Source organism: Nestor notabilis, unplaced genomic scaffold (assembly GCF_000696875.1).
Source record: "Nestor notabilis isolate BGI_N333 unplaced genomic scaffold, ASM69687v1 scaffold9689, whole genome shotgun sequence".
Classification (NCBI taxonomy): Eukaryota; Metazoa; Chordata; class Aves; order Psittaciformes; family Psittacidae; genus Nestor; species Nestor notabilis.
The window spans coordinates 36759-60157 of NW_009942337.1; the positions used below are offsets into that span (position 1 = coordinate 36759).

At 43.0% G+C, this 23399-nt stretch overlaps 1 protein-coding gene across 1 annotated transcript in view; it reads right to left on the reverse strand.

The window, feature by feature from the left end:
• Positions 1-23399, reverse strand: part of LOC104411028 (protein tweety homolog 3-like) — a 56398-nt gene that overhangs the window by 31157 nt on the left and 1842 nt on the right. The window contains 2 exon segments of the mRNA XM_010021350.1: positions 2357-2422; positions 2424-2521. Of these exon segments, the coding sequence (XP_010019652.1) occupies positions 2357-2422; positions 2424-2521 (164 nt within the window).

Consider the following 23399-nt stretch of genomic DNA (forward strand, 5'->3'; position numbering starts at 1 on the left):
GGAAATAGTGATCTACAGCACTCAGCAGGATTTACAGTACAAACAGCCCTCTGGGATTATGTACTACCTGGATAAGCATGTACTAGGCACAGCTGGACTTAACCAGAGTTAACTAGTTCTAGGATAGGAAGACAGATCAGCTGCTGTTCGGAACCTCTCGTTGCTTCAGCATCCATGCTACTTCTCTCCCCTTGCATATGGTGCTACAAACTGTCTCCCAGGTCGGCCTACTGTCAGGCAGACATTAAGAATAGCCTTATTCCCCATCACCCTGAGGCATCACAGCATCTGCCCGTCTGGCACTTCTGCTATGTGTAACACACAGTTTGGATAGGATATATCCAGTGGACTAATCTTTAGCTGTTGTATCTAACTGGGACTTCCTACTAGCACAGATTAGATTCCTTGCTTGTCAGAAGCTGTATCTGCATTCCCCGCCAGACAATGAGCACAGAGTGCTAAGAGGCACCAATTTGAGTGCACTGTCATGTCCAGCTGCTGGAAGAAGGGCAGAAAACTGACCTCAGCTTTGCAGGAGAGCAGCAGCTCTTGGACAGCACCTTCACTCACCATGGATGGTACCAACCTGTTATTGCTCAAGCACAACAAATCAGAATGGATATTTAAAACTTGATTTAAAGAAGTCAAGATATATTAATTCAGTATCACTGTCGATTCAGGTAGAATCATAGTTTTAAGGATACTCCTACATTTAATACTTATGAAAACAAATGGTACAACAAGGATGAGAACAAATGGTTTGGATTTTGAGGAAGCCTAAGCAATTTTCCAGCTTGCAGACTTGACTGGGAGTCACATCAAGTTTAGCAGAATTTCTATGCTGATCTTCCAACTTTAAGTTGTCTCACACATGCTGTTCTGCACACCTCCTTCTCACCCTTTCCACAATTGAAAACAATCAACTACCACACTCTGCAGCAGCTGCCCTGGACACACATGCTGCTTTACAATAGCTAACAAGAGCCTGTAGCAGCAGCACAACTATAAATAGCAGCAGCTAGAGCTTCTATAAGACAGGGTTAGGACCACAGCACTTTCAGTGGATTTGAATGGATGCAGCTGAAGCTGCCGAGATCACTAAAAAGAAAGGTGAATGAGGCTGAGATTTCTTCTTTGCAAGTTGTTCCCTGGTTTGCCTTCCATGCCTATTTGCATTCAGCGAAGTACGGAAGAGCTCCCTGCAAATGGCAATATTGCCTAATGCAGTAGGTCTCCTCCTCAACATTGAGCCCCTGCCTGTACAGGCAAATCCATCCCTAGCTGCCAAACAACAGAATGTCTGCTCTGCAGTGTTTGTTCCAGACTTCAGGGGTTTTCTATTCTCTTAAGTATGTGCCTTGAAAGAACAAATATACAAATGCATTAGTAGCACAACCTAGCTCTTGAACAGCTAAGCCTGGCCTTCACAGAACATTCTCACCTTCAGAAAGATCACATACCAGATACATCATTTATCAGCAAGTTAATACAAAAAGGAAGCCACAAGACACTGCAAAATACAATCCCCTCATTGTTATCTCCTTTCCGAACAGAGGGCTGCTCCCAGACCTGCCACCCCTGCAGAGGGGCAGCTAAGACCACCTCTAGCCTTGGGCAAGAGTAGATGATGCATGGAATTGTAAGAAATGCAGTGTTCAACCTCAGCAGACACATCCATAGAGTTCAGAGTGTTCATTCTGCTCAAGTCAAAACAACCTAAGTCCAAGGCTCCTTCCACAAGTTTGCAAGAGTTTCCCTGCTTTCAGATGCCCCATCATTAACTTTCTAGGAAACAGGATCCCCATCCATGTAGACAAGAAAAACCCAAACCACCAAACCCAGGAAACAAACAAAACGTAAATTCTCGCCTTTTAACTTCTTCTGCACATGTTCTCCTCTAATTACTTAATTTCTCTTTTTTCAGAAACCCTTTTCACTTCACCTCCACAACTCCTCTGTGCCTCTTTTGTCCTAATCTACTCCACCACAGTCATTCTTTCTGGACACTGGATTCTAAGAAATCTCCAACTAGACATGCTAAATATTTCAACTGTATCCATCCCATTTAAGCGATAAGCTCCCAAGGACACAGTGTCCTTGATTTACCACTTGCAAAGCATCAAAGAGCAAGACATCAGCTATTCCTTTTCACACTGCTCAAACCATTAGGCAGTTCAGCAAGTGGTAGAAAGGAAGAAAATACATTACAGATATTTAAAACATACATATACCAAATGGAAAGAGGGATTACTGCCAACATTCACTAACTAGACACAGCATACCAAGCATGAATACGCACACACAGGACACACCACCCCAGTTAACAGAGAGGATCCCTTTCAGGCCTTGCACATACCTGCACACGAGGGTTGCAATGATGACACACCATGCTGTACAGCAGCAGTCAGCGTTTAGATGTTCTTTTCCGATGGCGACAACACAGCCAAAATGAGTAGAACAAGAGAAAGAGCAGGTCCAGAGCAAGGCAGGAGAGCGCAACGCCACCCAACAGCAAGAGGGCCTGTGGAAAACAGAGATGGGTGTCACATCTGACCACGGCACAGCCATAGCAGAGGTGTGAGTCAGGGACCAGATGCTTAAGGGCTCTGCAGTAAGACAGCACTGAAGGCATACCTTGAAAACAAGTTGGGTTTTCTGTATTTTTTACATATAAACAGGAGATATTTTCCCCCACTTTATTCCCTCTCTGCATCCCACTCAGTGAAACCTGGAGAATGATTGGACTTGATGATCTTAAAGGTCTTTTCCAACCTAGTTGATTCTATGATTCTATGTTCTGTGTCCTGAGCAGTAAATTGCAGACTGGGACAGAAAAAATGGCTCAGCTAACAGACTAAGTGAATCAGAGAGAGTTACCTCTTTACTCCTGAGCAGAGGTCAGCAGATTTAAAGGGAAAAAAAAGGTTCAGCCAGCTGCCTCTATCTGCACAGTTCTTTAATCTTCATGAATAAATATGCAGGCTTATTCATTAGAAATCCAAGTGCATGAGTGGGTTTGAAAGGGGGTGGAATTTATTATACATGCGTGAGATTGATTTAAAAAATATGAATCCCCATGCCATGCTTCTGTTCAAGGTATATCTGGAATAAATGCTAAACCCCTCCATATACCATCCACATCTATAGGTACAACAAATGTGGATGCTACAGACACACTGGCTTGAGGCCGTCACAAGCTGAATTACTGTGCTATACCTATTTCTCGTCAGATGTTCCTGGGAGGAAAGGGAAGCAATAAGTGTTTAATTCCATTCTAATTTTGTTTAACTCTATTCAAATTTCTTTGTATTTGGAAAATCCTGGGTGAAACCCAAAAATGCAAAACAATTTTCTTAAATAGAATTAAAAAAAAAGTAAAATCCACTCTAGCCCCAAATCCAGCCACACTTTCCCACATGAATTGATCAAGTAAAAGGATGTTATTTCATTCATATGCTTTTTTGGATAAACCCTTAGAGTGGTGACAAGTGCCAGCTTATTAGAAATGACTTGAATATCTGGAAAAGTCCTAAGTCACCCACTGCTGCCCCAGTATTGAGAAGGCAGACAGATTTGTATCAGCAAACCTAAAACAAAGCTTTGTTCTTTTAAATCAGTATCTCTTTTCCTCCCCATGCAGAAATTCCTTAAAGAACATTTATACGCTTCCTCCCGATTGAAACAACAACTTCCTCCTGCTCAAAGAAATAAAACAAAGAATGCTGTGATTAAAGTAAGATTCTTAACAAAACTGGTGACTGTTTCTAACAGGGTCTGGTAGTAACTTGCTCTTTGTAGGCTTTTCTTCCCCTTCTTTCCCCCCAGTTTGCTCCATAGGTACTCCCTGATGAGATATTATCCTGGCAAACTGTACGAGCCACACAACATACTTTCCAGCCAAGCAAATGTCAGAGTGTAGAGAATGTAGGACCCATCAGCTGTACATAATGAGATTCACACTAGTTAAACCTAACTGCTGCCTCACAGATACTCCACGTAGCCATACACTGTTTTCCCAGCCTAAAGGAACCCACCAAAGCCCACCAAGTGCACTGGGATGGGGGGAGCTTGCAGGGGCTGCTTTCCCAAACTGAACAGCAGAAACTTGGTCCTGTTGCAGGAATTGAACTTTGGTATCTTTAACAGAGAGGAGTGGGGGTGGAAGGGAAAAAGCCCTATCCCCCTTTCCCATGATTATGCCAGATGGTGTGCACGCTGTTTTGAGTTCCTCAGCAGAAAGGGGCCTTCGAGAGGGAAGCTGTGTTCAGAGCCCCACTTTCTCCCACTTCTGAAGGCTTGCCATGTACGAGCATTCAATACTAATTTAACCAACACACTTGGCATACCAAAGCTCCTCGGGGATATTCTTTATTTTTTAAACACATCAGGCTGCTGTAATGTAAAGCTTTCCTGCACTGCTTGCCTGCACTTCTTTCTTCACACCCTCAACCTTACTGCATTACCATTGGAAAGATGAATTCAGCTGAAAACATCCTTCCAGCAACTCTTTATCAGCAAAAAATTCACACTGCAGCTCCAGATGTAGGGGAACAGCCCCCATTAAAAGGCAAAAAAGGAAATGCTATAAAGAATAAAGAAAGACTAATTGAAGACTGCAATAATGTAGCAAGCAACCTGAGGTTCTCGCTTTGAAAGGACACTTAATATATGCTTTAATTTATGCACCTCGCCAAAAGGACTTGGCTGGCCACTACACCACGATCTGTGTTTCATTTTCCAGAGTATTTGTTTTCCATTAATGGATATGTGCCATGACAACAAGTGAAATCATCCAGCAGAGCAGTTATTAATCTTTCTGACTAATGAGTCAGTTTAGGACCCAGAGACTGGCTGGCAGTGAAAGCCTGGTTGCAACCAAAGATATGCCTGTGCCTGCTTGTTGGGATTAAATGACAGTATTTAAAAAAGGGGGGTTGAGGCTGGATAAACCCTCAGCCACTCTATCCTGCAACAGCAAATCTGGGACTCGGTTATCCAAGGCCACATTATCCTGAATAAATGTGAAATTATGCACTGGGCCTTTTGCCACAAAAGAGCATCGATTCATCTTCAAACATTTGCTGAGCTATCAGAACCTTTACAGCAAATGATGCATGAACTGCCCTTACAGGAAAAAGGAGACAACTTGAAGGAGCAACATTTTACCACTGTGCTGACACTAATGGCAGAAGTGGAGACGGAGCAGTCCCTGAAAATGAGTGTAAATCCAAGTGGTAACAGCCAGACTGGCAGGAGACAAAGCTGCAGTCCTAGGAAGCGCTTTCAGAATAGAAGTTAACAGCAGTACATGAGCAGCATTGCTAGCATGGAAAGGCACCATGAAACCTGAATACACAGTGTCTTGTGCAGAAACAGTGCTTGACAGCCTGTTGCAGTGTTCATAGCCTTTCTCAGCTCCAGCATGCTTGCCAGGTTTCATGGTATTTACGCTTACAATGGGAGTAAGAAACCAAAAAAAACCCCAGAGGCAGAACACATCTATGTCCCTGTGCACCACCACAATAACATCCCCTGCAAAAATACCTGATGTCTGGTATGAGGGTATCCAGAGGGGTTGATGTTATACCTAAGGACATATATGTAGATCAGCCTTTAATTAGGTCTCTGAGACCATGCTTTATGCTACTGTGGATCAATTACACCAATATACAGCCTTGCCTACTGGATGAAAAATCCCCATACAAAACAGTCACTTTTGGCTTCAAGTTCATTAGTTACCTGAATGTATCTGTGGACTGTGGTCATGGAAGGCTAATTTTGCCTGCTGAAAATGCATTTAAGGGATATATACTCCATCCTACATACCTAGTCACAAATAGAAGTCATCTAAACCCAAAAGCCACAACATACTGTAATGCAAGAGGTGAATGCTGGGTTGCTTTCACATTAAGTGTCAATGTTTAACTCTGCCTTAAGCGCTGTTTCTTCATCACACGACTGTACAGATGAGCACAGGGCTTAGGGACCCTTCCTTGCACCACCATGTCCCCTCTGCTATGAAGGTTACTTGGCACAAGAAGTCCTGGCAGCAGAACAGGTTTAGGAAGTTAAATTCTGAATACACATTGGCACAAAATAATTCCTGTGTTTATTAAGCACAGTTTTTACCAAATCTCAACCTATCCAACATCCAATGAACACATTCTTTAGACCTTAACTGTGCTAATAGCAGTTATGGTGTAGTGAGCAGCTCTTCATGCGGAAGAGATGATAGCTATTTTTGGACAGCACTGGTATTTCACTACTAGTTAGAACACTAAAACCTCATTAAGACACTTGCAAGCAAAGCTGAAGCCTTCAGGTTGTTCCTCAAAAGCATGCAGTTTTGCTTTAACCTTCCATCAATAGTTTTAAAGGTATTTCATCTTAAAACCTCATCATTTCAACCCACAGGACAAAATAGCTACAGCTTTTGAGTATCTCATCACCACAGCTGTCCTAACCATTGCCAGATAGAGAACTGTTCATAGGTTTACCTTAAAGTTAGCTTTTGCCAAAAGAAAGCTTTCCACTGAATCTGCAACTAGTGTTCCTTCTGGATTTCCATGCACAGACTTGAGATTGCGATAATAAAACAGACAGAAGAGGTTAAAGAAGTGTGGGAAGAGAAAAACATTCACCCAGAAGAATAAATGAAGCAAACTGGGCTGCTGCCAAAGGAGCACTCATCTCTATTTATTCCATGAAGGACGGAAGTCTTCTTAGCAAGAAAAGAAACTGCTGTGGGATAGTGTCATGCCCACACTACTTCCTACACCATTTGTTTTTGCAGACTTCAGGACATCTCTAAGCTTATGTACTCATAGATAAGTAACTGAGTCCTACCAAACTGATTCTTTTTTGTAACACTGGCAACATAAGGAACACACTCTGACCCCCTCATCAACTTGTTCTGAACATACTGTGTGTTCAGAGACTATTTTCACTTCTGAAAAATGCTGTATGTGGTGTTTGCTGGGATCCTGAAGAGCCTCAGGATGTCGTCCATGCCACAGCCTCTGCAGAAGGATGCAGGTTTTGGTAGGGAATGAAGCCAACCATATATTGGCAAATGTAATATGGGGGGAGGATGTGGAAACCACTGCTGATCTCAGCACTAAACCATCCGTATCTCCTCTGCCCAAGGGACAGGCCTTCCCAAGCCAATTACTGTACTCAACACAGCAGAGGATCAAGGCTGGGCAGGAAACGTGCTGTGGAAGAGGCTTTTCCCACGGTACTGAGATGGATTCTCCTTCACGAGGGATCCCTCAGCAGCATGGAAGAGCACCATGGAAACAGAGGACAGGCTCCGCCATCTCATCTCCTTATACAGACATCTCCCAAAGAAAGCACATTGTTAAGGGAACGCAGTAGATTATATAGATATAAATATTTAGGGCAAGTCCACATTGGAGCAAGCAATATAGGCCAACACTTTGCCTTTAGCTTTTTTGGGCTATTAGCTTGCTTTTCTGGGAAAGAGAAAATGCCAAGGATTATGTCATGTTTTGTTTGGTTGGTTTATTAATCACCTTAAGACAATACAGCAGACATTAGAATAAAACAGATCCACAGTTGAAACAACTCCTAGTATGACTAAATAGCTCAAATGTATATAACCAACTTGGTTAAATAAACAAGCTAGCTTCCTCAACGCCAAGAAGCTATCTATACACAGGCAAGGGCTTTCCACAGTTAAGTGGTATTAGAGCCGTGAACTAAAGCCACTTTAATTACAAATGAGTGTTCACACAGGGTTTTAATGTAGTTTAACTAGAAGGGCCTTAATTCAGTGTAGTTTAATTCACTTTAGTGCGTTTAAAGTGGTTTAACTAATCTGCTTTGAATTTATTCCTCCAGTTAATTCAGATTAATTTCTCAAGTGTCCTTGTGCAGGCGACTGAGAACAAGGCTAGGTTGATGAAAGATTCATCATCATTTCCTCCATACTGACATTCTAACCCCTTATTTCATAATTAAAGACTTTGAACACTGCCTTTATATTTGGTCCAGTTCATACAAGCCACCAATGCAAAGGTCAAAGAGACACAACCTCACTGATAATTGGTTTATTGCAGTAACCAACGTGCAGTACAATCGTCACTGGAGTTTTGAGAGCTGTGGTTAAACAATACATAGCACAGGTACATCTGCACATCTCAGCTTCTACAGGTTACACAGGGGCAGGTGCTAGAATTCATTAGAGCATCTCATGTCAAAACCAAAGAGAGATGGAAAGCAGTGACTGGAAAGGATTTGCTTAACAATTGGGTTGGATGTTTTTTTCTGCCCACGAATGCAGATCTAAGCTGTGCTAATCAGCAGTGAACACTGGAGTCCTGTTGGGCTGAAGTCAAGTAACAACCCATTTATTCCCATAGCTGTTACCAACTCAGCAATCTCCACCTTACACAGCAAAGCAGAGTTCCCAGAGGTAAGGGGTCCTCAAAATTGGATGTTCTTATCCCTAGTTTCTCCATAATGCTAGCTGAAAGCCTCCATGCACTACAGTGATGAAAAGAACGAGACACTCATCAAACTCTGTTTCCACTGTCAGGTCCCCACAGACTAAATCTTTATTAAATGAGGCTTAGCTCAGAACTGGCAGCTTGTCAAATGAGCATTCTCACTGAAAAGGCGGATTTCCTTTCTGGGGATTCTATAGATTCCCTTGCAGGGCTCTAAAAAAACCTGTCATGGATGCATCAGTGTTCATGCAGGTCTTTGCCCCGAATCCCAGCCCAGCAAACTGTGTAAGGAATCCTCTTGGGAAATGGGCCTTCAGCGTTAGAAGTTTATGCCTTCCTAGTATTCCCAGTTGGACGAAGTTAAAACGATTAGTTAGCTTTGTTTAAAGGCAAGAGTCAGATAAATATTTGGAATACTGAGGGAAAGAGCACTGCAAGGATGGCTGGAAGAGTTCGATGGATGTCCTGCACCGCTCGTGTCCACACTCAGCTTGCTTGCCCAGCTCACCCATGGCAGATCCACGCCATTTCACCAGACATTCCTTTCCCACAGATTAGCTCACACATTCCTGCCTGACAGCAGCTACTCTACCCAAGGTCCTTCAGAAGCAGCGCTCCTTCCTTGGTTAGAAAGCTGTATCATCCACTAAAGTCTTAAAACACAATCTCCTTGCAAGGTAATTTTCCAGAAAACCGGATAGCAGAAAAGCCCTGTGCTATAAAGGAAGTATGAATTTAATGCTCCTACAACTCCAGGATAAGCAAGCAGTGCCTGCACTACCTGGCTTAAGCCCAAGTGCTGTATAAATTCCCATGCCAAGACAATTCCCCATCCCCAGCTCTGCAGTGGGAGCTCAGCTATGCTCCTGCTGGCCTGGAACTCCCCGAAGGCAAGATGTGGCACTGCCAAGCTGCCTGTTGCATGCAGGCAGGGACCAGGGCACACTTGCACAGGCCAGCACATGAGCTACGCAGCACTGGTGTATTAAAAAAGGCAGGAAATGCTTAGGCCTGAAGCCCAGTGACTTAATCCAATTTCCATCCTTTTTCCCTTCCCCCTCCTACAATATGGGCTCTCAGAGACAATACACTTCATTTAGAGGAAAAAAATATCTCTCTCCTATGTGCCTATCCTTACACATTATCAAGCAAAGCACTGGAACACTGCATTTGTTTATCTGTATGTGCTGACCATGCATGCTCTGGAGTGGATGCCAACCTCAAGGGTTTATTTTCAAGACTCCAGCTGTAAGACATCCGTGCTTTATTTCAGACTAGCTGCTCTTTAGTGGTTGGTGGTTTTTATTAGATATGGTTTGAAAACCAAGTATTCATACTGCTCCTGTGAATTTCACTCTCCACACAGAGAGTCTTTCAGTAGAGATGATTACATGCATCATTTCCAAGTCTCCTGTTCCTCTGTAGGACCTAAACCCTCTGCTTTCCAGGGCCAAATAGGCACTGGTTAGGACTAAGTGCCGTATCGAGGCTCACAGCAGCTTCTTGTTCTTCTTTATCATCTCCTCTTAAGCCAGCCAACCAAATGAGAAGAGATCAGCCACCACAGAGTTTGAAGACACTGAGCTCAAACCTTCAGCTCTGATGTCCAGAGTAGGAAAGGCCTGGCAGGGAGATCACTGCATACACCACACAGTACCCCTTTAGCAGGCAGCCATCAGTCTGCTTTGAGACAGACTTTCACATGCCATTTCTATTTGGAAGAAGATAAACAAGGCATTAGGGAGGGAGGGGAACACGAACGGAAATGAGCAGAACCACCCTTAAGTGGAACAGAAAACAAAAACTTGACCTGGTTGTGGAAACTTCCCTGAAGGAACATCATCAACAGGATTGCCCATCCCATCATCAGGGATGGCAGTGTTTCCATAAGCATGACCACTACAAATAATGGAGTTCTGCTCCCTTCTATCATTATTTTGCATTGTTTTCAACTTGCTGGTTTGTCTTCAGTGACACTGATCACATCACATGAGTGTAAAATGTGTATAAATTGCATGTATGTGTATAAATGCGTATAAATGATCACATTTATACAACTTAGTTACTTAAGAAGTTTAACCGGGCAAAGAAAACTGTTTCAGTTTCTTAGCAATGTGTATGTTCAGCTGCATAGGACAAAAGCACACATGTCCAGCACAAACATTCTTCCTCTCACTATACTTCTCTGGCATCATCTCTATGCAGCTCATGAGTTGCAGCCATACCAAACCAGCTGAGAGAGGAACAGTTTGAGCATGGCCACTTCCCATCTACCCCAATGTAACCCCAGATGGCAACTCAGCCCCACACAGGCACCACTTGTTCACACACCCCAGTGGGATGGGGAGAGAATTGGAAGAGTAAAAGAGAGGAAACTCATGGATTGTGATAAAGACAATTTAATAGGTAAAGCAAAAGCTGCACACAGATGCAAAGCAAAACAAGCAATTCATTCACCACTCCCCATGGTCAGGCAAGTGTTCAGCCATCTCCAGCACGGCAGGGCTCTGCCATGTTACTCGGGAAGACACCATCACTCCGAACGTTCTCCCTTCCTCCTTCTTTCTCCAGCTCTATATGTTGAGCATGACATCGTATGGTCTGGAATATCCATCCCTTGGTCAGTTGTTGTCCTGGCTGTGTCCCCTCCCAACTGCTTGTGCACCCCCCAGCCCACTTGCTGGTGGGGTGAGGAGCAGAAAAGGGTTTGGCTCTGTGTAAGCACTGCTCAGCGATAATGAAAACATCCCTGGGTTATCAACACTGTTTCCAGTATAAATCCAAAACAGAGCCCCATACCAGCTACTATGAAAAAAAATAACTACCCCAGCCAAAACCAGTGCACCCAAGTGATAAAAACCCCACACTGAGTTTCCAAATTTGTCTCCAGAACTTCCTCATGAAAGAAGCTCATTTTAAGAGAAGATATTTTTAACCACCACACTTGGACTGAAGCGATTCTGGAAAGCCAGGGCAGGCTGCCTTTCACGAGTTTCCACTATGGGACTGTGCATGGGGCCTCACTCCCCTCACAACACGACTGCAACCTTTCACTGCCAAGGAATTTTGGTGGGATTGTAACCAGGATTTAGTAAGGCTCGGTCCCGAACAGATAGGGAAGCTCACTTTGGAAGAAGTGCAACAACAGGATGAACAGAAGTGGCAACTTTACCTTGGTTCCCAATACTGTGTGCAAATAACATAGTCCAATGTCTACTCAGACCTATCAAGCTCATTTTTAAGGAGACTATTCAGGATAGAGCAAGGATTTATGCCAAGGCTCATAAGTGATCTGCAAAGAACATTAAACACTTTTCTTTTTTTAAATCAGCTATACCTGGAAACAAGGAATTAGGGCTTGCAATCAGAAGGATTATGAAAGTATCCTGACTGTACCACAGGAACACAGAAAGTGTGAAGAAACACAAGAGAGATGGAAAAAGATTAAATATAGAAAACATGATTATCGCTGGGCTAATGGGGTTGTGTCCTTGAGTCATCTGCAGAATGATGCCTTGCCCAGAAAATTCTCAATGGCCACATCTCTGCAGGCTCCATTTTAATCCCATTTATGTCTGAGAAGTTTTGTGCCATGCATCTACTGCTGTACACAACAAACTCAAGTACAGCATTTGTTGCTTTGAACCACAAAAGGGATGTAGAATAATTTAAGAGAAAGTCCAAACTGGAATGGAAACTCCAACATCACATTGTTACTAATGTTAGACTTAAGCAGCTTAAGGTGCCTGCTAACATTTATACAACTTGTTTCATACCATTAGCAGCATGAAGAGGTCTTTTTCTAAACAGCAGCTATTAGGGAACTGTTTAAGCCACAGCTCTGGCACACACTTTGGCATTTGGAGGCACCTGAGTTTAATAGAATAAAAATTAATTAGGAGGAAAAGAGATACTTTCTGGCCAAGATAACAGATCTACTGCAAATGGTTTCATAAACTGCTTCTATTAGCACTAAACGGACAGGAAGGTAAGTTGCTATCATTGGGCTTCTGCATTTATATCTCAGTGATGAGAACGGGCCAGATCGGTGCTCCTCTGGTGTCTTTAACATGGAGACACATATCTGGTTTGTGCTCAGTTTGCAATCTGAAGTCAATCTTCAAAATCAAGAGTGGGAAGTTTGGAACAACAGGAAAAACAACAGAAGTAAAAACAGGGCACTGCATTTCCATTGATATTTACCCCACTGAGCTTCACTGGCATTTGTCCACACAACTGAAGCAGGTCAAAGTGTTTACACAGCAAAAACTTGGTGTAGTTCATAATACACGTTAAGCCTACTACAGGGTGAGCAAAATAGCACTCTCAGTTACATTAGCAAATGACACTGGTCTAGTTGCCCTGAGGGCTGACCTCTGGGAGGGGATGAAGAGCAAAATCAAAGGCAAACTGCCTTACATCTTTAAGAAGTCATGTCTCATTGTGCTACAGCAAGCAGTCCATAGGACATCTTCCTTAAAATAATTCCTATTTGAAGTCAGCTTTAATGCAGTATGTCAGCCATGTGGAGAGGCCACAAAGAACTGGAAAAGGGCAATATCCCATAGGGATATCTTCTGTAAGTCAGGGAAGGGGGAACACAGGCCTCTGAGCCATCTGTTGACTGAGGACCTGAACTGACCTCCTTGCACAGACAACGCAAACATGCCATTTAACTGTCGGAGACAAGTGCCACGCTTCTCACCATAAATTCTCTCCAAACTTCCTCTTTGAAGATTACTACAATCAGGGTTAAAAAAGAAAAAAAAAAAAAAAAAGGAAATCAACTTCCTTTGACTTAAATTTCCTTCTCCCTAAAGAGGCTCATTCATGTGCATCAAACATTTCCATATCGAGTCTTCCTTGGTTTTATTTTGAGTTTTTTTGAGTTGGGCGTTTGCTTCCCTTTTCTTTCTTTAAAGAGAAAAAAACCCCATCAGGGACAAAGACAACCAATATTCACTATTGAGAACCTTCAAGCCCAGGAAAAAGAAATACCATCTAGAGACTAACAGAGGAAGCAGATCAAAAAACTACCCAAGCCAGCCAAGACCCACCACAGTCACAGCTGGAGCCTGTGTTTCTGCACCACTGACAAGACTGGGAGCATCATTAACCACTTCTCTGCTCAGCACTGCAGCCTGCACAAGGGAAACTATGGAGCTAAAGCCTCGTGCAGGCTCCTTGCCAAGGCCAGAGAAGGGATTAGGGCCTCCGGCAGCTATACTGAAGGGAGATGCAATTTGAATAGAGATGATTTCTTTACAGCTTTCCCCATTAAGCTGCAGATGGCCCTCTCAGCAACCAGGGGAAAGTAAGATGCTGCCCCCTCTCAAGAGCATCACTGTTGAAAGCAGTCACAGCCTTACCCCTCCACTTCTACCATCCAGTCATCATGCTGATATAAAGGGTAGCACACGCTTTAAATTTACCTCTCCTGAGTGCCATTCATGAGAATAGGAAAACAACTAACAGTAATGGCACATATAGATTAGAAAAGCTTTGCAGTTACAAGTCAAATATGGTGTCTCAACACGTATTTGCAGAGGACATCCCGCTTTGCGGCTTCAGGTCTGAGCAGCTTCTCCATTTCCCCACAGGGTCAGAAGATGGAAACTCTCTCAGCTAAGCAAAGCTGTTCAGCTCTTAGCGCTTGTCTGCCTGCAAAGCTGGAAGTTGTCATGGTCTGGCCTAAAAAAATTTAAAGTATCAGGTTTTTATCAGCTGTTTAAGGACAAATACACCTCACTTCGAGCTTCTTTTACCATCAGGTTTTAGGAATATGCAGGACACGGGGCTGTTTTGCTGTAATAGCAGTTGTCCTAACAGGATTTTTCATCAGCTGCTCTGCTTTCTCAAGACAGACGGATTATTTCCACTAGAAATCAATGCACTTTATAGGTAAACTAATGCCCTCCTTCAGAGATCCTTCTTACGAGATGAGTGCTGGTAGGATTCCTCAAGCTCCTGCACAGTTCCTCGTTCATTCATCAATTCTTCTGAACTGCATCTTGAGATTGATTTTTCAGGAAGGTTCCCAGTGCTCTCAGGGGTTCTGCTTACACTGATGTCATGGCTATATTTAAAGAAGGAATCCCACTAAAGTGGTTTATAACATGCTCTGGCTGGACAGTGTAGACAGAGCTAAATCCTATTAAGCTACTTAAGTTGCTTTCCCCCTCTAAAGTCATCTATCAAATGCCAGCCCTATACATACCAGCTAGCTACCCAACTAGCTTATCAAGAGTCATGCTTAAAACACCAAACAGAAACACAATTCAGTCATCAGACACAGGAGGAAAAGAAACTGGGGCAGTGTGCTGCTCCAATAACCTCCTGGGATCCCACAGGGTGGAGAAGGCTGGTGATTAGCTTTTTATTACAGCTAGATTGTAACCCACTTGCACACCACTGGACTTTAATGAAGATAAAATAAGAATTACTTTCTTTACATGTTAGTCTGGACTATTTGGAATGGACTATATGGAAAATATGTGAATGCAAGGCATAATTTTTAGAGACAGATCACAACATTAATGGGGTTGAGGGATGTAATTGGGAAAACAAAGCACTGTTCAGTCTGAACTCAGCACCAATGGAGAAGGGGCAAAGCAACACAGTCATCTCCTTTCCCAGTAATTTGAAAACAAGCATAGTCCTGAAAGATTAATTCCCATAAATGTTAAATGTCCATCTTTAAAACCCCAGTTTTATATAGCATTTACTCTACTATGTCAGCACGTTACTGCTATGAGATTGAAGCAAACCTCAATTTCACAGATTCCATAAAATAATAGAAAACAATAGGCTGGAAAAGACCTCTGTAGGTCACTGGAGTGCAACCTGCTGCTAAAAATAAGGCTAACTTAATAGATGGGTTTGCTCAGGGCCTTGGCCAGGCAAGTTTTGAGTGTCTAAGTTCCCAAACCCTCCTTCAGCACTACAAAGGAAAATGTTCCTAAGCGATTGCACTGAAGTGCCATTTCCCATTGCAACTGGATGCTTGCCCTTCTGCTGGGCACCTCTGAGAAGTCCCTGGTGCTGTCTTCTCCAAGTCCCTCCTTCACGTATGTGAAGGCTGCTCACAGGATCTGCCCTTTTGCCTTCCCCACACCAGGCTGAAGGGTCCCAAGCCTCCCAGCCTCTCTTCACAGCTCAGGCTCTAACCCATCTCAGTGGTGGCATGCTCCAGTTAGGCAAGAGCTCTCCTGCACTGGGGGCCCCAAATCATTATGCAGCTCTACAGCATTTATGCTGGCACGCATAACTGGAAGAGAGCCCATGCACGTGAAATGGCTGATGACCCCATTTTAGGGCTATTTCCAGCTTGCTAAAAAGGCTAGGCAAAGCACAAGCCTTCAGAGCTTAGGTTTACCCCACCTGATACAGTCATGAAGAACCAAAAGGTGACAGATCTCCCCCCACACTGAACAGCACGGACAGTCACCCTGTGAGTGTGAAATGCAGCAAGTACTATTTGAGACCAAGCGAGAGACTCAACAGGATGCATGTTATTCCTCAGAACAACAAAATGAGACAGCTGAGGGGCGAGGAAAGGAGAGGTAGGGAAGGCAAAAAAAGCTGCAATAGAGAAGTTACACGCTTCAGATTGAAAACAAGGCACCTTGGGAGTTATTCAGCAAGCCCAACTGCATGGATGCTCGTGCATCCCATTGGCTGCTGCCTTCCAGAGCTGCACAGCAACGAGCCCGGGAGGTGGGAAGCTGCCAGCATGCATGAGAGCTCCCTGCTCAACCCCTCCTCTGCAGCCCCACAGCCCAGCCTGCCAAGCACCACTGCTGCTCCAGCTCTCCAGCTAATCGCAGTATCGACCGCTAAAAAAAGACACAGCCAAAGGAGCCAGAACCTTGGTTAAGTGAATGACAGGGTCAACGCAGAGCAGCCACACCAAGTTACTGCAACAAAAGCAATCAGGATAATCCTGTGTTCTACCTCAGTTCACAGCTCAGGTTTTCCTTGGCAAGTGAGAAGACAGAAATAAAGATGGTGTAGAGGGGAAAGGGTAAGATGTACAGTTGTGCTCACGTCTGACAGATCAGAGAAGTGCTGACACCCAAAAGGTATTAATACTCCTCAAAGGCAGCACTGCACAGCATGAGTGCCGCTCTTGTTGGTGTTTCACTCCATTAATTTAGGAAAGTGAGGGAGGAAACGGTCACAACAGGGAAAGCCACCCAGCTTCAGCCTTCCTACAAGAGGGGCTCCAATCCCAGGTCCTAGACCACATTTACACAACAAGATCAGAGCCTCCTGCAGAAGGACAAGCAGCAGAGAGTACAGAAATGGGCATAATGTGGAAAAGCAACTGATCCTTTGGGCTTACCACAACCACAAAACAGATCATGAAGTGTTCTATGGATGTGGAGGAGGAAAACTAGTTCTAGTGCCTAAGCTTGACAGCTCACAGCAGGGGAGCTGTTACAGCTTTCCTCTAGCACAACTACCTAAATCAAATCACCATTAGATACAAGCAAAAATTAATCTAGGACACATATACATGAAAAACAAGTTTCAGCCAGACAAAGAACTCAAACACAATAGTTTGAGGGCTCTAGCACAGGAAAGGTCTGGAATTCTTTCCATCCAGACCAAAATCCCTAACTCTCAGACATTCAGAGCCAAAGGAAAGGTACCCTGAAATCCTCTGCCCCACTTCCTAGTATGTGCAGGAGAAGCTCATCTAAGCAGTCATTACTGATCAGCTGCATCTTCACAGAGAGCATCCACTTGCACAGTGCTGACTCTCAGCCTGGAAAAGCAGAACTAGAAGGCGGCTGAAAACTGAAGACCAAAATAAACAGCCCAACTTCTACCGTTTTTGACAGGAAAGAAAACAAATCAAAATTCTCTGTTACATTCCCAAGTTAGCCACTGAAAACAAAACCATGGCAAGGTTTTAGGGCAGCACAGAGAACATACACTATCAAAGAAAAGCATGTTGAGGGTGTAGAGAAGCATTAGCATCTCTGCCTTTGGCATCACACAACTGTAATTACAGCAATTGTTTGTGCAGGCTGTAACAGCTACCTGCTTCCCACTATTTATAAACCAAAAGTCAGACCCTTGCAGAAACAACTGTGTTTTAAGTCACTGCCTTCCCTAAATTGCCTACCCCTCAGCTGATCAAACTGCACTGAAGCAGATGAGAAGCACTAGCATGAAGTCAAATAGATAACCTTGGCTCCTGACAACCAAACTCCACACTGAAATGGGAGGCCCTGAAGCAATCCGTGCTGCCAGCTCTGTTGGGAATAAAGCAAACAGCAGATTTAGTATCTTAAAAGACAAAACCCACAGATTCCTTGCATACACACACAGACATGCTCATTTCTGCTACGGTCATCTCAAATGGAAGAAAGTCTCTAAGAAATATAGCACCTTCCCCATACATTTTCTTGTCAGAGAGACGTATCCTGCCAGTATACCCAGGAGAAAAACATATTTTATAAGTTTTTAGAGACTAAGTACAAATTCATTTGAAAATCTGTCACATCTTTTGTTAGTTCCCTTGAGTTATGTACAGCAAAACTAGTTGTAAAGACATTTGATAAGTAGACAGCTAAATATTAGATTTCTTCATTTTTCGGCAGTAGCCAAAAAGATTTGTAATCATTTATATGGGCACAGTTCTCAAGCTTATAAATTACTGTTATTTCTGCATCAACTTGCTTTTATTTCAACAAGAAAAAAAACAACTGAGGTAAAAAGCACAGTTTTAACAAGTGAGATCTCTCCAGTATTGACAAAGTACTGCTTTCCCCATTAACAGCTGCCACTGTATATGAAGGTAGAGACTTTTTTCTTTCTCTTCTCCAGCATCACCTCATAACATTTAGCAACAGAAGAAAAACAAGAACACCAGCATGAAAAGTCGTGACTATTCAGCACTGTGATGGGTAGGCTGATTCTCACCAGGCTCAAGCAATCACTCAGCACACCACTGGAGTGGTCTCTGAGCTGCAGAACAATGCTACACTTACTAAAACAGAGCCAGGAAAAGAAGAAAACAGTAGGCAGCAGAGTGCTTCTAAAACGTGTCATTTACCCCATCCACAGGGGGAAGATATCAAGTTTTTCCTCCATTTTCCTCTCATCTTACAAAAAGGCTATAAAATCCCTATGTCTTTAAATGAGAGTCTGCCTTTGATATCCACTACATAAACATGAAGACATGTTGTTTAAGTAAGCTATCCAGAGGCCATCATCTAGCCATTCTGACCTGCTCGAGCAACGATGCACAGCGGACACAACTCCACCCTAACAAGCAAGGCTATTTTTGCTGCTGTGCTTGAAGATCAAAGCTTTTCCCTCAGCAGCTCTGACCCCAGTAGCTAGGGCCATTTGGTAATAGCTAAAATGGGAAGAAAGCCCTCCACATGCAGGATAATTAAGATTCAAGCAAACACCAAGTTCAGGGCAACAAGCACCACGCAAGCTATGTGTTAAACCAGTATCAGTGACAGCACAGCAGCAAGAACACCCATAACTAAATCAAGTAATTCTCATATTCATAACTTAAAAGCTCTACCCTCTGGGATACTAGAGTTTCTCCTCAAAGACTGCTCACCTCATTGACAGTCATGTTGCTTTTCATAATCTTGTCCACAAATTCAATCAAGCTCCAGATAAAATCTAATCAAGTTGGACAAGCTGAATTGCAAGGGCTGTCTTTTCAAGTCCTTTAATGGGAGGTCAGCTCAAAGTAAGCTTCTGATGTCCCAGGACTTGAGCAGACTTATCTCATGTAGTTGATTGCTGCAGGCACCAAAGACCATCTTGGTTCCCCAAACTATTTTCAATACTCACTCCAGTGGAGCATTTAATCTCTAGACAAGACAGGTTTAGTCTTCTGCCCTTTTTGCTCATATCCTTAGTGACTTCTCCAAGCACAAAAATGGCTCTCCTAGGTATAGGAAAGACCTGCTATTCACAGAACTCCAGTACTATAATCATTCCCCAACTTAAGTTTGTCTCTCTGGAAAAATATAACCATCCCTGAGAACTACTGCTAGTCTGAAGATAGTGACCATCCTAAAGCAAATATAAAAGCACCCATAGGTTGCCAGGGAAAAGCATTTATATTTAGGAAAACCTCATCCTTCACATTTAAGACATGTTGGTTGCTTCAGTATGTACTTTAGAGACACCCTTTTTCTTTTCTTCTCTCCTCCCCTTAACTGAAAAGACAAACTTTAAGCCATAGCCAAGATCTAAATCCTTTGGAACTCCCTAGAAAACAGGCATTAGGAAAAATATACTCCCGTAACAATTAAACAAGAGGCCCTTTTATATACATGTACTTTAAACTAAAGCAGTCAAAAGTATCAACATGTCATCTTTAAAATAAAGCAACTCTTTTGAATACTGACCTGTATGCTGATATTACAAGAAAAAACTATTCAAGAGGTTCTTGGTTCAAGGCAATTCTACGAACGTGGTATTAGGAGGGGAAAATAATTTTGTAACTATATTAGTCATAAATTTTAGTGTAACTAAAATTTTACAAGGAGAATATACCACTTTTTCCCAGCATCATACTTCTGTAGATAAGACAGTGAACACTCCCACTAGCCAAATTCCTACCATTTCAAAAGTCATTATTTCTAAGCTACTGAACAGAACTAACAAGTTTCCAGCCATAAGCCACTCCCCATCTTCCTCTTGTTGAGCGTGTGTAGCTCAGGTCATTTCCGATTTCGACTCCAACAGGAAGAGTTATTTCAGCCAGAGCACAGAAATAAGATGCCCAGACTCTCTGACTCTGCACTGCATTAAAAAAAGCACTTGGAAAAAAGGCTGCTGATTAAAGGAAGGGTGCTGTTATCTCCAACACACCAAGCGTTTGAAAGGATGTTCCCTCCCAGACACTTCAATGCATGAAGTTTGGGTCCCTTCCATATTTTCCCTTATTATTATGAAATTAAATCTTTATAAAACAAAAGGAAGTGTTTGCTCCTTTCACTGCTTATCCAAGCTTCAAAATTAAAATATTCCTGCCTTGTCTCCACTCCAGGTTGGTCCCTGGTGAGCATCTCCCAATATTTTACATATCAATATTGCTTTCTTGAAACTAAGCTCTAGGGAGAATGAAGAAGTGAAGAAGCTTAAGCACATTTATCAGGCTTGACACTTTCTATCAGTATGCAGCACTAGAAAACAATTTCCCTGACAAATGGATGGGGCTGAAGTAGTCACACAGCCCTGTGTCGTGCCTTCAATCTCATTCTTTTGAAGAGGTACAACAAAGGGTTTCAAAATACAGATAGACTCACAACAGAGGAACTTGAATGGAAGGTGGAGACTGTAGCTATGTCACAGACACAGCTGAAATCCAGGGGGCTAGTGAAGACCATTGTGTGACTACTTGTCCAGCTGTGAAGTGCCATCACACCACCACCTTAGACACTCAATGTCAACACAATATGGCTGTGATTTCACAGGTCATGTCCAGAGTTTTAATGCACTTCAGTGAGGAGGAGGAGATGCACCCACACCACCCAATGAGAGCACCAAATCACACATAATCTACTGAAGTAGAAGGGAAAAATTGATCAACTGCTCATGTGTCAACAGTGCAGCTCAAGACTTTTAAAGTGATGGAGAGTGTAATATTCAGGGAAGAGAAACAAAGAAAAAGGATGGGTTGATGCTAGGACTTCAACAGGAATAGTCCCTGCTCAGCCACAGTTCTGCAGGTCACAAAGTGGCCAAAAATGAAACACTATTATAGACCCCTTTTCACCACTGGTACAGTGGTTTGTTTTATCAGCTTTCACCATTGTTTCTGACTCCAAACCAAAAAGCAGCTATAACTGGCAAGAAATGGCTAATCTGTAAGCCAAACCCAGAAGTGTATTCTTTCTGTGCTGGTTTAAAAAAAGCTATGGTTTAGCAAAACCTATGTGGTCACATGAAGGCAGAATCAGCCAGGAACCTTTTATTTGGCTCCTGAATTCTGCTTATTGATTCCACATCCCAAAATATTCCAAAAGGGAGATTCAATGCAAAGCCTTGTGTGTCCTGCAACTTTTCCCCCCCAACTCTCTTAGCGCTGAAGCACTATGAAACACGTGTACTTCATTCCCACTCCTGGTTCATGCCAGACCAGTTACAACAACTCATCCAACAAGAAGAAACCATGTTTTACGCCTGGATCAGGTGCTCAGTCTGGGTCACGGGGCAAGCAGTTCAAATACCCTGGCCTCTAGTTAGCAGGACTGACTGCTGCTTTTTAGTACCAGGGCTAGTTACACAATAACCTGAATCACAGATACCTGTGCTGGTGCTGAAACCTGTTTTCAGCCACGTCAGTTCTTGATTTCACCACTGAGCAGCTCCCGAGTGCAAAGTGTTCCAGCCACCCGCCTGGACCATGACCTCAGGAACCACAAATTTCCACTTCAGACAGGTATGATTAAAGGGTCTGAAGCTGCAAATATTATTAGAGATCAAAGAACCACATCCACATCAATTTTAAGATTCCCCATGCAAGCCCTTGGGTTTCAGTCCCATTTACCCAAATGTACAATGTTGAAACCACAATTTTGCACTATTGCTCCACTGAGGTCTTGCCTGAAGAAGCCTTGCACAGACAAACGTTCATGTTCACAGCCCAAATCTTATTTAAATCATGCTCAGAATGTTAGAATATAGTACTATAAATTTTTTCCTCTTGCCCAATAAGGAACACATACATTTATTCCAAATGGGTGCTGGAATACCAAATGGTGTAGCTTCACCAACGCACACAGGTCTCAGCACTACAGCCGTGACAGAGCAGTGCCATTCCATGGGAGTTCTGGAGCAAAAATATCTTTGATGCCATTAAAAAAAACCCCAACCCTGCTTTCCAAGGCTGCAGCTCTGTGCCAAGTTTTGTGCAAAAGACTTGTACCGAGAAGAAAAAGCTTTGAGCTTACAGATAGTGCCAGAAAGCACTAATGAGAACCTTGTTCCCATAAACCACACCTCCCTGTACACACAGCATAGGACACTCTTAAACAGCATCCACCACAGCCTTCTTTGGAGATTTGTACTAGCTTTTATTTACTTTTTTAACTTATAATTTCACCAACAAATAATTGAGTACATACTACCTTAGACTTCTATGTGGTTTAGGAATTGCCAGCAACAGCATGCTTCAATTCATCCTTGCTGTTTGCAGCACAGCCGCCTTCCAGGGCATTTAAGCTGAGTTACAGAACCTGAACATCACATCACGGAACCTGGACACCACAGAACCTGGACATCCAGGTCGGCCAGAAGCAGAGGTTACCTGTGCACAGTGCATTATTACTGTCACAAGTGAGATTTCCAGACTGCATTTTCAAATCAGTCATGGCCCACCTAGCAGAAGCAATGTGTAGATGTTTAAAAAGAGATCTGCCACTCTAGAGAAATGGACTCATTCTTCAAACATCCAAATAGGAAGTATAAACCATGCAGCAAAGTTTGGAATGTGCATGACTATGGTATTTCCTGGGTTTTCAGTGTATAAACAAGCAAACCTAAAGTCAATTTGGTTGCATGGACTTCTACAAAACCTCTGGGTTTAAACTACTTCAAAACTTTTGTCAAACTTTAAGTGACCAAGTGTTCTGTTGCACCCTTTGAGCATATCTCTAAGCACCTCCACGTTGCAAAAAAGCAGAAGAATAGCCTTTCCAAACACAGCACAAGGGAGGAAACATTCTGTAATGCTCCACAGTTCCCAGAACAGAGTGACCTCTTCCAGCACTAACCCCAGTCTGAGTGCTGCAGGCTTGGACACCACCAAATCCTTCTGCAATTTACTGATGCAAAAGAGGAAGTGGTGACACTTCAGGCAGCCAAAGCTTTCCTGTTAAGTCAGAGATTGAAAAATGTACAAGGCAGCAGAATTATAAGTCACTTGGTTCTAATTTCAGC